Consider the following 13,886-nt stretch of genomic DNA (forward strand, 5'->3'; position numbering starts at 1 on the left):
GGCCATTATCTCCGTAACCGTTCAACTTTGGACATAGGTGTTTTGGGTTATATCGGCATACTTTAACATAAGGAACACCCTCCCGAAGTTTGGCACATTCCTCCTGGGACACCCTGTATAAACTATGGGTAGGGGTCATGTGATATGTATTTACTGTTGGTCAATGTCGGTCCCTCAGCTATATAAGTGAGCCAAGTTCCTAAGCTGGAAGTTATGAGAGAAACAGTAGCAGCAGAAGCACACAAGCAAGCGAATTGGAACTAGTAAGTGACGGAGTGTGTAATTTAGTGACAGTGTTATAGTTCCTGTGTTTTAATTGTGGAACCAGAAGAGGACCAGTGTGTGTGTGTAAATCAGCAAGAGCACTGTATTTAAGTGTAATTAAGAGAGTGTGTGTAACATAAGTGCTAATAAATCCAATCATCAGAACTAGAACCCATCATTTTCGTCAGACATACCACCCTACATATGACAATAAATATATACACATACATGAAACCACAGTGCCCGATTGGCAAGATCTATATCTCAGAAACTAATATAAACTAATAAGTGTTTGTTTCAGTGAGGAAAAGTCAGAAAAACTCTTACTACAATGTGAACTGGAAAGTTCCCGGACTAGGTCAAAAAAGAAATTCTGGCCTAACTCTCTAAATTTTGGCTGCCATTTCCTTCAAAATAGTCTCCTTGGGAATGTATACAGCGATCCCATCGTTTTCTCCACGCTTCAAAAGCACTGTGGAAGTCAAGTACTGCTTGCAGTTCTCTTTGGATGTCAGACACTGTTTCAAAATGTCATCCATTCTGCTTCATTTTCAATTTGGGAAACAAAGCGAAATGACAGGGGGCTAAGTTCAGCAAGTAGGGAGGATGGAGAACGATAACCAAGTTGTTGTTAGTCACAAAATCTGTGATTTTCAGAGACGTGTGGGTGGACGCATTGTCGTGATGAGGGAGCCACTTGTGGTTGCACCAAAGTTCCAGTCTTTTCCGCCTTACATTTTCTCTCACACGTCTTGAAACATCACAGTAAAAGTCAGAGTTGATCGTCATGTTAAGAGAAACAAATTGAGGATACACAAACCCCTTCACATCAAAAAAACAATGAGAACGGTCCTTGTTGAACTCCGGACCTGCCGCGCCTTTTTGCTCTTGGTGATTGTGGACTCTTCCACTGTCATGACTGTTGCTCTGTTTCTGGATCATAACTACGAGTATAAATCCAATTTTCAGCACCTGTTATGATCCTAGAGATATTACTAAAGTTGGGTCCTTGTTAGCCTTCTGTTGTAGATCAAGACACACTCCGCTGCTTTTGATTTGTCAACAGTCGGGGAACAAACTTCACGGAAATGCAGCCAGGCTTGTGGAAGTGTGACCTTGGCCTCCCTTCTCATCTTCTTTCACTGAGGCAGGTACAACAACAGTCCAGGAACCTTCCAATAGCTGTTACATGTGTGGATTCAAGTCCAAGTAAATTCCATTTTCCATAAGAATAGTTTAATAGTTAAGCACATGACAACTTTACCGTTTACCTGCCTAGAAGTCATAGCACTTTTCGATAATTATATATGTTTCTATCAACTTTATTTTAGGGCCGCACCATAGCTCAAGCAGTTAGTAGCTGGCTTCCCACTGCGGCGGACCGGGTTCCATCCTGGGTCTGGTCAAGTGGGATTTGTGGTCGACAAAGTGGCACTGGGGCAAGTTTTCTCCGAGTACTTCAGTTTCCCTTGCCAATCTTCATTCCACCAATTGCTCCACAATCACCCTCACCTATCATCTGGGGCTGGTACAATAGGCAGTCCAAGGGACTTGGTCCCACCCCACTAGCAATAAAAAAAAATATTTTAAGCTCTCTTATTAAATACTGCAATATATATGAGCAACTACACACAGGGTTTGGATTGGTAACTGGATTTATTGAACACTTACAGATCATAACTACAAATAACTATAATGCTAATGCTAATTCAAACACTGCAGTTCCACTACAGCACACACGCAAGTCTTCTCAGCCTGCTGTCTTCACCAACTTTCTGGCTTTCCCTGGGTTCCCGCACTGTCCCTGTGACTCAGCTACAAGCTTCTAACACCAACAGCTCACAAGGACTGAACCACAGCAGTCCTCTAACTCATTCACTCACCAACCAGTTCACTCCACTCCACTCCACTCTATCCACTACACTAACTTCCAGGCTGGCAACCAACTCACACCAACCTCCTAATCTTCTCACTGCTGTCTCAAGATTCTCTTCTACAAGCAGCTGGCCCCATTACAGCCTCAGCATGCATCACACATAGAACACTGCTTCCAACAGCTATTCTATTGTTGCACACATGTTTGTTCCAGCCATTACCTAGCAACCATCATTGTTTACAGAGCCATTACTTAGCAACGGCTATAGTATAGCTGCTTATTTCACGGTTGTTGCCTAGCAACAGGTCTACATGCCACAGTATTATTTACCATTTCCTCCCTCAAGTTAAATGTTCTATATCAGCATGCTTAACAGTTAAAATTACTATTTGTTTAACATGACAGTGATTTAATTGGCTCAAATTATGCACCATCAATTTATAATAAAATGAGTAAATAGTGAACTGGAAATGATTTGGAAGGAAGTGGTTGTAGCCTAATTTGAGTTACTTGTTTTCTGCCTGGAGGGACTGAAAAAAACCAAGAACTTGTCACAACAGAGGGTCTCTAGGTTGTGATTTGAAACCAGGACATCCCACAAATATGAAGTAGGACTGATACCCTTGATCAAGACAATTTAATAGCAGCAATGCTACTTCCAGAATCCTTTATATTACTGGTATGAGAGGATATCCCAAAATGTCATACTAGTGATAATATCACTCCAAAATCATGAAATAAGTATTTTATTTATTCTACCATGATCACTTAAAACCTGAGTACACTTACATGTGCCTTCACAGGATAACAGCTGACCTTTTGCGACATCGTCACCTGTATGGCACTGAAGTCTCTACACTCTCAAGTGACATAAAGCAAATGAATAAATGCTACATGAACCTAATTTGGAGGCTTCTGAATACCTCAGATAAAATACTAAAATATATAAGAATAAGATCAGGCAGGCGGGTTTAAGAGTAACGCTCTAGACTTATATCCGGGAGTTACTTGGTACACATATCAGCTGTGACACTGACTATCCTGACTGAGGTTTCTCATGTTCTCCCTAGTTTCTCTAGGCAACTGTTAAGACAGTACCTCATCTAGGCCATGACTGCTTCTGTTCAAAACCTTTCCAAGTCATAATTCACCAATCATCCCATCATTCAATGCTACAATTTGAAATACTGGCAGCCGCATAAAATACACAATAATAACACTCACAAAACACTGATAAGCTGTCGCTCCAATTCGGTAAGCTGGGAGACTGTGCAGTATGCAAAGCCCCAGTCTGAAATTCTTCAGATAGCACAGTGCCATGGACAGGAACACATTGTCTTCTGGGATGTAATGTCACATAATCTGATTAACTGTTACTGATGTTTGAAAGAAAACTCCTGTCTCTATCTTCAGGCAAAAACATAAACATGGAGAAAATAGTATGGATATAGGCAGGACTCTGCACAAGCCACAGGGGTAAGAACAGTGTAATGAACAATGGCCCTTTCAAGGGGCATTTCCCACTGACAGAGAAGAGGAATATTAAACACATTCTCAAAATTTACCTTGCCAGATCTAGCTGTCATGAAGGAGAGTGTGGCTTCTTCCTCAGCCTCTTGCATTTTTCTTCGAACACCTCTTCTCTTGTCCACAATCTCACGGATTGTTTTGACAAGTGGATTAAGTTTAGAAGGCCCTAGTGGAGGCTGTGGTGGACCCATTTTTTCAGAAAAATCACAGGAGTACAGAACATTATCCACCGTTGTTCCATGTTCACTGTAGTTCAAAAGCTCATAATGTTTTGTTGTCTATAAGAAAAATTACAGGCTGTTAACAATTTCCAAGCTTAAAAATACAAACAAGATGACAAACCGATGTCTTCAAACTTATAATATTGTTCACTCTGTACAAACTGTAAAGAAGTCAATATCCAGGTCTTAGTTGCAACACTGAAGTACCAGCTTTCTTCTTAAAGGTAAGAATGTGCATTGTACTCTCACAGTACAGAACCAGATCCAGTTTCCGAAACATCATGTTTTCAATTCTCTAGAATACTGGACAATGGAAAATGTCCAAAAACCCAGTAATCCTGTGTTATACACCACTGTCAGAACCCTTCAGAATATAGTTTTATAATTTTTAACCTTCAAACAATTATAAACGAGCTGAAAAGGCAACTTTCTTTCACAGAACATAATTTCAATAACTTATTCTAAGTAGGAACATAATCTGTTTACATTCATTTCAAAGTAGTTCAATAATGGTACTTTCAAAAATAAAGAAATTACTCTTGATATTCATGCCCCACAAATGTGGTCGCCAATGAATTTGAAGTATAGCCATGCTTCTGACAGGCAAATGTTTACCCTATTATTAAAAATGCTGAGTCCCTTATGACCTGACTTAGTGAAAGTATTAAGTTCATGCAGAATGCATACAATGATGGCTTCTATTTATATAAATACAGGGAGTTTATCTGAGAGCCTCTTGCATATCTTTTGTCTAATCCAGTGAAAAGGACACACACCAATCATGTCAACCCACGCCACACACACAGACTTGTGGCATGGCAGATTGGTCAAAGCCTATATGCATTACAATCCCTCTTCAATATCACACCGATAAATCCTTGAACATCTATTGTATGCTATGCTATGTTAATGTAATTCTAAACCACTGCTACAGCAAATTAGTTGCCTTACTTCATGCATCAAAAAGGCACATGAGAGTTATACACTGAAACTTTGTGTTCATATACTGTACCCATGTTGAAAGTAAGAGAATTCTGTTACAGTTACAAACAACATAAAAAAACATTCGCACAATTGTTAAGTAAGTTCAGACAAATGGTGTCATTCCTGAACAAAAAAGAACTGAATCAAATGAAAAAGCTAAATAGTTTCGTTCAGTGTGTGACTGGTTAAGATTTTCTTATTTCAATTATTCACACCCTTACATGTTTCGGTCTTCAGAGACCATCTTCAGAGGGATACCTTTACATCAATACAGTTAGAAGCCACTATTACAGTACATGTTCTAAAAGTTAAAATATATACATACAATATAAATAATATACAATTGGCTGTAAAATCTAAAGTTTTTACAACTACAGCGGCTGTTCCAATACTTTAAAATATTTAGTTAGTTTGTTAAAATCCTATTGGAATTCGTAAACCAAGCTGGTTCGTGTCATCCCTCTTATTATTTCTTTTGACGGGGGCCAAATGTGTGCCACCTTGTCGTTCTCAAGAAGAGGGTTCTGCAAATATATTATGGGTATACTGTATTATTTCATCAATCCTATTATGTTTTGTAAAAACTTTTATTTCATCCTACCTTTAATGTTGTCCTGTATGTGTTTGTGGCCCGCTGTGTTGTTTTTACTGTTCTAGGTTGTGCTGTACAGCATATTTATACTCCTTGTGTCTGTGATGTTAGTGTGGGTGTGTACTGATGTTGTATTATGAGGTCGAACATATTATACTGGTTGTCATTTTCCTCTGTGTGTTTTTGCTCTTCATCAATTTGTTGAGCTTATTAAAGAGATATATACGGAAATTTTCTTTTACATTCATGATGCTCCCTTTTTTTTTGGCATGGAAATGGTTGAGAATGCCAAAGAAGGGAGCATCATGAATATAAAAGAATGAAAAGAAAATTAATAATATATTTGCAGAACCCTCTTCTCGAGAACGACAAGGTGGCACACATTTGGCCCCGTCAAAAGAAATAATAAGAGGGACGACACAAACCAGCTTGGTTTACGAATTCCAATATATTTTAAAGTATTGGGACAGCCGCTGTAGTTGTAAAAACTTTAGATTTTACAGCCAATTGTATATTATTTATATTGAATGTATATATTTTAACTTTTAGAACATGTACTGTAATAGTGGCTTCTAACTGTATTGATGTAAAGGTGTCCCTCTGAAGATGGTCTCTGAAGACCGAAACATGCAAGGACGTGAATAATTGAAATAAGAAAATCTTACCCAGTCACAGTGAACGGAACTGTTTAGCTTTTACATTATATTAGTGTGATGGACCAGAATGAAACAAATCAAATTAACTGAATCAAAGTTTTGAATACTCAATGAAGAGAAACTTAATAAAATTGAACTAGGCTTGAACATTCCACTGAATATCCCTTTGATGCCATACACAGCAGACCAGAGTTAACCTTTCAAAGTAGGGCATTTAATCACCCACCTAGATCATTATGCAGGAGCAGAACTGAACGGTGTTAAGATTTTATTTTAGGAAGGGGGGAAAATGACATGCATTTTGAAGTGACATAACTTCCATGGTTTTCTTTCAATTGGAATGAAATTTGGAATGCTTGTTTCCTACAGACTCTAGATAATATACATGCATTTCATTACCTCAGATTTTTTGTGTGGCAGGCCACAAAACACCCACTGATGCACAAATCAACAACATACTCCTGACAACAATAAATAGTCTCCCTTCATTTGTCAAGCTTACTGCAGACCATGCTCATCTTGTTGGCTTCGATTTATTGTCTGTGGCAGGTATTCTTCAAGGAAAATGCTGTTTTATAAGTCTCTTTACAGTTACCCTCACCTTTTCAACCTGGCTGTTTATGCTGCATGGATGCTTCACCAGCAATCCCTAAATCTATTTTTAATTTCAAATGGTCAACTTTCTGACCTAAATTATCTCTATATAATGAGGCAATTGAGAACTGTGACAGAAGTCTCCTGAACAATATCACTTACCATTTATTCTCCCCACCCCACTACCTCTCCCTCTCCACCACTAGGTATATTAGCAGCAGCTAGTCAAACACACATACACACACACACACACACAGATGTATATTTTTCTTTCCCCCTCTCTGTTATGATCTTGAGTTCTACAGTATATAATTCAATACCATTCATTTCTCATCACTCTACCTAAGAACACACACAGGACCATCATGATGCACAATAACCTCATCCTTCTGTATTTTTCTTCTACTTTCTTAGGCACATTCTTCCTGTTTATTTTCATGGTAAACATACAACTGATGTCGCACAACTTCAGAAATGTTACCAGAACTTGAAAATTAACAAGCCATATCACAGTCTTTGTTGAGAAGGGTGTCAGAGATTTTTGAAATAACTGCTGTTTTGAGTGGTCATCTGAAATGAGGGGAGATTCTAAAACAGTCTCCTTTCTGATATACACTATGATGAGCCAAAGGTAACCAGAATTTGAATCCCACATTTAAAATGTCTTTATTCTGAACTGTGATTTCAATGGACGGTAATGTTTAAAGGACAGGCAGCCCTTCCACAAGATAAGTGATTCATCAATGAAAATGTCCTGGGGTAGGCAAAGGGTCTTGAATTTTAAATCCGATGAGTGTTGATAGCAGAGATCTGGAATACATTCTGTGGTTCTTCAAATGTATTCTTGGAAGTACTGTTTATCAAATGTGTAAATCTGCAGCTGATTCCAAATCAAACCACAAATAGGTGGGGTACCAACTACCCAGTCTGACAGGAATTCCATTCAAAAACCATTTATATTTATTTATCAGTAATCTGTCAGACGACAGGTCCACAGTCTCTCCCAAAACAGTTTCTCCACTTAATGCGATCTAGAGATTTCTCCTTCAGATGAGAATATCCTCTTCTGTCCCCAAGGTCATCTAGCATCTTCTTACGTCTTCTGGTTCGCATACATGGTGTCTCTGTGTTTGGAAAGAGACTATCCAGGAAAAGTGATAATGTGGTAGTTTTTCCATTTGCTTTCCACATCGCAGTACAGCAGCCGTTCAAACCACTCTGGTCACGCCTGTTGCTATACGAACTTGAACCATCTCGAGCATCATTTGCTCTGTGCTTCAAGTCGCTACTGATGACGCTGCTTCCGGCATCAGTTTTTGGTTTTTGGTGTCCCTCTTCGTCTGATGCCTACCCTTTGACCTGTCCAGCAAAGGAGGCCCTGCCAGTAGTTACGCTACCGCTGGTATAGCTCTCAGGGTCCTTGGCATACTCAAACCCCCTCACCACGATAAGGTGGAGGCACCAACGAGAGGGTCAAAAACCATAAGGATGAAAAAAGCCAGGGCAATATATGGTTCTTACTGTCATGGGCTGTCAATAACTTACTTTGGACCCATTTGTAGAAATATTGCCTCTAAAGTTTTTCTAACTGTTATGCACAGTGACTGGTCTCATCTGTACCAGGTCCTTATCAAAATATAATTCAAATATATCTACAATGTCAGTCACATCCTGCATACTACTTTGAGGTCCATGAATTCCGGTGAAAACTTGTCTTCACTTAGTGGGGGGTGGAGTCCAGCTGGGTCCGCTCGGCACAGTGGCCACTGACTGGCCTATTGTACCTGCCCCGAGTGATTATGACGGAAAATTTGGTGGAATGAAGATTGGCAGGGGAAACTGAAGTACTCAGAGAAAACCCGTCCCAGCGCCACTTTGTCCACCACAAATCCAACTTTACCAGACCCAGGATCAAACCCGGGCCACTGCAGTGGGAAGCCAGCGACTAACCACTTGAGCTATGGCTTAGTCTTAGTCAACAATAATTGTCCATATCCTCGCAAAGAAAATTAGTGCCAAGAACATGCACATGTGTACTAGCATGCACGCACACACACACACATTATATGGATAACAAACAGAGAAACCATTCACAGTAATCCAGATGGCAAGCAATGTCAAAAAAAAAACCATGAGATAGAAGAACAAATCACATACTGTTCACCAACTCCTGGTGGAGCCACTGACCACTACAACTATAAAAATGGCTGAATGAAATCGAGGAATTTTAACAGATTTTTACATCAAACATCTAATGATCTCTCTATCAGCTACATGAAATAGCTAACAGATAGAAGCATTTCAGCTGGCTATCTGGAGTACATCCATTCAGAGTTCATGAAAATTACTTCCAGGAAAGATGGTACTTGTTAGTATGACAGTGGCAAAGGGAAGGATTTGTTTTATGCACATTAGAAGACCCTTTCTTTACCTACAAATATCCAGCAATACGACTACAATAACTCTTAAAACTCATCATGACAACAAAATTATAAATTTAAGACTGCACACTGAGAGTTAACTTCTCATTCCATGACTCACAATGCAGGCTTTCTGATGAATATATTCAGTGCTCTGCACTGACGGGTTTAAGTTTCAGTTTCAAGTTTGCTCCCTTTCAGAATAGGAACTACAACTTGTGAATGTGAACATTTTCTGAGGCTGCAAGGGATGTGCCTGTAACAACGCAGACCATTCCTAGTATCTGCTGTACTCTGGATTCGTTTTATGATTTGTCAGCCTATGGGCTTGCAAAACTGCTTGGTGAGCCTGAATGTGCATGGAAAGATATGACACACAGAGTCCATCTGTCTTCCACTAGACTGGTTGAACAATTTATGACCGGCTCTCAAATAACCTTCCTATATAATAATGTATACTGTAACATTTTACAAATGCAATATATAAAATAAATACATATTACCTCATCATAAAATATTGAGGCATGTTTTGGTGAAACAAAATTACAGTGACCATAATTGACCAACACCACATCCATATCAGCACCTGAAAATTAACAATGATTGCAAGAAACAGGAGAAATAGTAATGTTCATGTATTTATTTACTTAGATAGATTCAGTGTTTCAATTCATACAGAAACACAACTGTCACAGCCACTGACCTGTTCCAACTGTCAGAGTTCGGTAAGGCATAGAACATGGTGATCCTCGACAAGTAAGTGGGCAAAGAATTGCCCTTGCCTGCACAATGTGAGGCTGATGATGCATGGCAATTGCTGGCACAGGGTTGGTGACATTAGGTTGTGTGGTTTGTGATGAAGTACATGGGGTAGGAGATAGTGGAACAGAGCTGATGGGTGGGGATGATGCTGGCTGAGGGTCAGGTGAAGTTGATGGGGAAGCAGTGTTAGGGAGAAGCTGCTGAAGCCTTTGGTATGCCAACAAATGAATTAACCTCTCATCTAATTTGCTGAGCTCATTATCTGTCAAAAAAAAAGAAAGCTGATTACCACTTACTACTACTTTTCCAATGCTTCTGTTACATAAGACATAAAAAGCTTTTGCGGTGATGTAATTCAATGAAGTCTTCTTGAGTTATATGTTGCATCATATTTAGATAAAATTCTAAAAAAGAAATTTAGTTATTTTTGATGCAGTTTACAACCATATTTTATATTCACTCACTCACTCACATATTTATATTTACAGTTATTCAAAGTCTGCAGAATATGCACATTACATAATGTGAACATGACTGCCTGCCTACAGAGGGAGCCTGGATCAGTCCTAGCCATGGACATTTAGAAATTTTTCTATATTTTTCTAACACAACACCACTAAAAACCATGGGATGTCCACATAGTCCTGCAGCCTATAAACATCAGTGATGTTTCTCACCATGACCTAGTGGAAGCTTCTGAGAAAGTTTTTCTTGAATGCATGATATTCATATACTACAACCCATGTTATAACAGAATGAAACATTTCCAAGTGTCAATACCAAGGACTGATTCAGGTCCGCTTTCTATAGACAGGAAGTATCTACTGACTAGAATACACACAATTCAGTAAAATGTGGCTAAATAAACAGTGAATTAACAAAAAAATTATATTCAATACTACTCTCTCTTAAAAATCAATTTCAGTTTAAAAATTAGAACAACGAACTTCATAATTTACACTCTTCACCACACATTACCAAGTAACATGTCTCAAGCAGTAACATTTCTGGTTTGTATTCAGGCAATGCATGTATGCCAACTATTCTGATGGAGGACAGAGGTTTTTCATGGCTTTCCACAGTCCCTCCACAAAAATGCTATTATAACACCAACCATTGTGTTGAGTGATATTAGCACCCACCCCCTTTTCTTGTTAAGCACAGCCTGCATTTGATTCTTGGCATAGTCAAGATACGCTGAGGTTTATCATGGTTGTTCTCAGAACCTCCAGGCAATGCCCAGGACAGTACCTTAAAACAGGCCACAATTACCATGTCATTCAGAATTATCCTCCTACCCGACAATACATATATTATGAAATTAAGAAAGTACTGTTAAATAAAATTATAAACAAACAAACAGTACCTCAATAAAACCAAGTATAACACAAAAGAGGTCTTTAATTTTTTCCTTTCTTTGCATCTTCTGCATAATGCAGAAAAAGAAATCCACTGTATGTCATTTTTATTCATGGCTTCAAGCTTTGGTCTGTAAGTTCATCAATAATTTCTGAAGCTAAAACAGCACTGTGGACAGAAAGGTAAACAGTGGTCTAGTTTGCGTGTGGTGGAAGTAAAACAAAGGTTTTCATCCTGTCATTTTAATGAAATACAAACTGAAAACCTTTCTTTCTTTCTTTTATTCTAATTCAAGCCACAAAAATTTTAAAAACACTCAGCACCAAATCAAAATAATTTCATATCCAATGTTTCAAACAAAACAAGTTAGAGCCCTTACACATCTGCACTATTACAAAACAACTATTTTCACTCACCAGCGGATCCAACCAACATAGCCTGAAGCTGTGTACTGAGATTGGCAACAGCTGATGGTGTGGTAAGTGTTGTAACTGAACCCTTACTCGAGAAGGAATTTACCACAAGATTTGATGTTGGACTACACTTCCCTACAACAGAATCAAAAATTGGTTTACTCCAAAATGTAGCAGTTCCTGCATCATCAACTGGAAAGTATAAATGGTGTGAATAATGAAAGAATTATACTATAAAACATAACTGAGTTCACACACACATGCATATACGTCTGATAACAGTATATGATGGAAACACTGTGTACAGTAGCCACATGGCTACCTATATTAAAATAGCTCTTACTGTGTATACCACACAATGGGCTTATACCTATCCCTCCAAATAACCATAAATAACAGTAATTCTGTAGATCCTAATGGCTCTTCAAAAATCATTCAGAACATTATATGAAAAAATATATGACAATTTAAACACAGCCTATTTACCTGCAGTTCTGAGAGTGACCAGTTTTGTCCCTGAAGGAGCTACTGATGTTTGCTGCGTTGTGGCTACAACAGCGAGCTTTCCAACCTGTGGTCGTACTACTGATGTCAGTGGGCAACCATAACGAGGCTGTAAGATCGATGATGAGCTGTAAGAGATAAAAGATATAACATGGCAACTGACATACAAGACAAGTACTAGATTCTAATTACACGAGAAAACTTAAATTTAAATACATGCTGATTTAAAATTATACATATAAAACCATGTAATGCATGGGGATTTTAAATTACACAATAAACATATTCTAACAAAATGAGTACTAACCACAAAAGTTTTTAAATTCATTCAGTATGGATTCATGATGGAGATATCTGGTTTCATACAAATCAGTATTATAAAAAGTGCACTCCAGCTTCCAGTAAACGATGAATCTTAGTATGCAAGTGACATTACAAAAACGTCTTGGAGATATTTTAAAATGTTCTGGAGAGACCGGGGACATCCTCAGTTCAATAAATGTTGAAAAGGCTTCACCATTTTCAGCCTTGTTTCCATACAACAAAAGACAGGCAATTAAGCAAGAACAGACCTAACAAAGTTGCGGGGTACATGTGTACGAGTATAATACATATTCATGCACACACATTTCAATTCTATAATTTGCAATCATCCCTGTTACACAGTTTCCTTCTTCCTTCATCTATAAGATTTGGTGATGCATGTCTTAGTTTTTAAAAATCTTCATTTATACTGTTTGCTTATATGCTGTATAAAGTAACAGTCAGTCAAAGAAAATTCCATGCAATCAGGATAGTCAAGTGTTTTAGTCAAGGCTCAAACGGAGCACTTCTTGCATACAAGCCCAGAGTTATTACTAAAGAAACATGCTCAGTAACTATGTCCATTAATCAGCAATTATAGTGTGACATGTTGCGCAACGAAGGACCCCTACCTCCCCAGCGGCATGTGGCGGTAACGTAGCGCTCGCGTAATAGGCGAGTCATCACCCCGCTACTCTCCCCGCGGTGACGTCACGAGCGGAGCCGAAGTGAGCCGAGCGGAGCCGAAGTAAGCCGAGCGGAGCCAAAGTTAGCCGAGTCCCCGCAACCTGGTAGCTATGTAACGCGAGTCAACAGTGGTGACGTCACCAAGGGAGAGTGGCGGGGTGATGACTCGCCTATTACNCGGAAGTGAGCCGAGCGGAGCCGAAGTAAGCCGAGCGGAGCCAAAGTTAGCCGAGTCCCCGCAACCTGGTAGCTATGTAACGCGAGTCAACAGCCTATTACGCGAGCGCTACGTTACCGCCACGTGCCGCTGGGGAGGTAGGGGTCCTTCGTTGCGCAGCATGTCACACTATATTACCCTTCCTAAATGCAGGGAATTCTATACAGTAACAGTAACAATACAGCAGACAAAGGAGGCAATTATTATTCAAAAATGGGGGGGATTGTTTTGCATAAATGTTTATCTGTGATTTTACATTTAAGGCTTACCAATTTTCTCTATACAGGTGACAGAAAAAAGTACATTGGAAACAAATTCATTATATACTGTCACATGTCTGATTGACTCTCAACTGGGTTTTGGACTGGATACTGCATTTATTGACCACTTATATACATAATTCGTGACTACACTTTAGAGATCACTGACACACACAGACTAGTGTCCTCAGTCTATTAGTTTCCACTAGCCGCTTCTTGACAATGGATTTTAACACAAGAACTA

The 13,886-nt window shown here is 39.0% G+C and overlaps 1 protein-coding gene across 1 annotated transcript in view; it reads right to left on the reverse strand.

Moving 5' to 3' along the window:
- Window positions 1–13,886, reverse strand: part of LOC111870152 (PHD finger protein 12) — a 45,893-nt gene that overhangs the window by 6,444 nt on the left and 25,563 nt on the right. Inside the window, exons 12-16 of the mRNA XM_023862208.2 lie at window positions 12,158–12,303; window positions 11,675–11,806; window positions 9,841–10,161; window positions 9,641–9,723; window positions 3,706–3,948 (exon numbers count right to left, since the gene is read on the reverse strand). Of these exons, the coding sequence (XP_023717976.1) occupies window positions 3,706–3,948; window positions 9,641–9,723; window positions 9,841–10,161; window positions 11,675–11,806; window positions 12,158–12,303 (925 nt within the window). The remainder of the gene's footprint in view (window positions 1–3,705; window positions 3,949–9,640; window positions 9,724–9,840; window positions 10,162–11,674; window positions 11,807–12,157; window positions 12,304–13,886) is intronic.

The sequence above is a fragment of the Cryptotermes secundus genome, unplaced genomic scaffold, assembly GCF_002891405.2.
Source record: "Cryptotermes secundus unplaced genomic scaffold, Csec_1.0 scaffold1314, whole genome shotgun sequence".
NCBI classification, from domain to species: Eukaryota; Metazoa; Arthropoda; class Insecta; order Blattodea; family Kalotermitidae; genus Cryptotermes; species Cryptotermes secundus.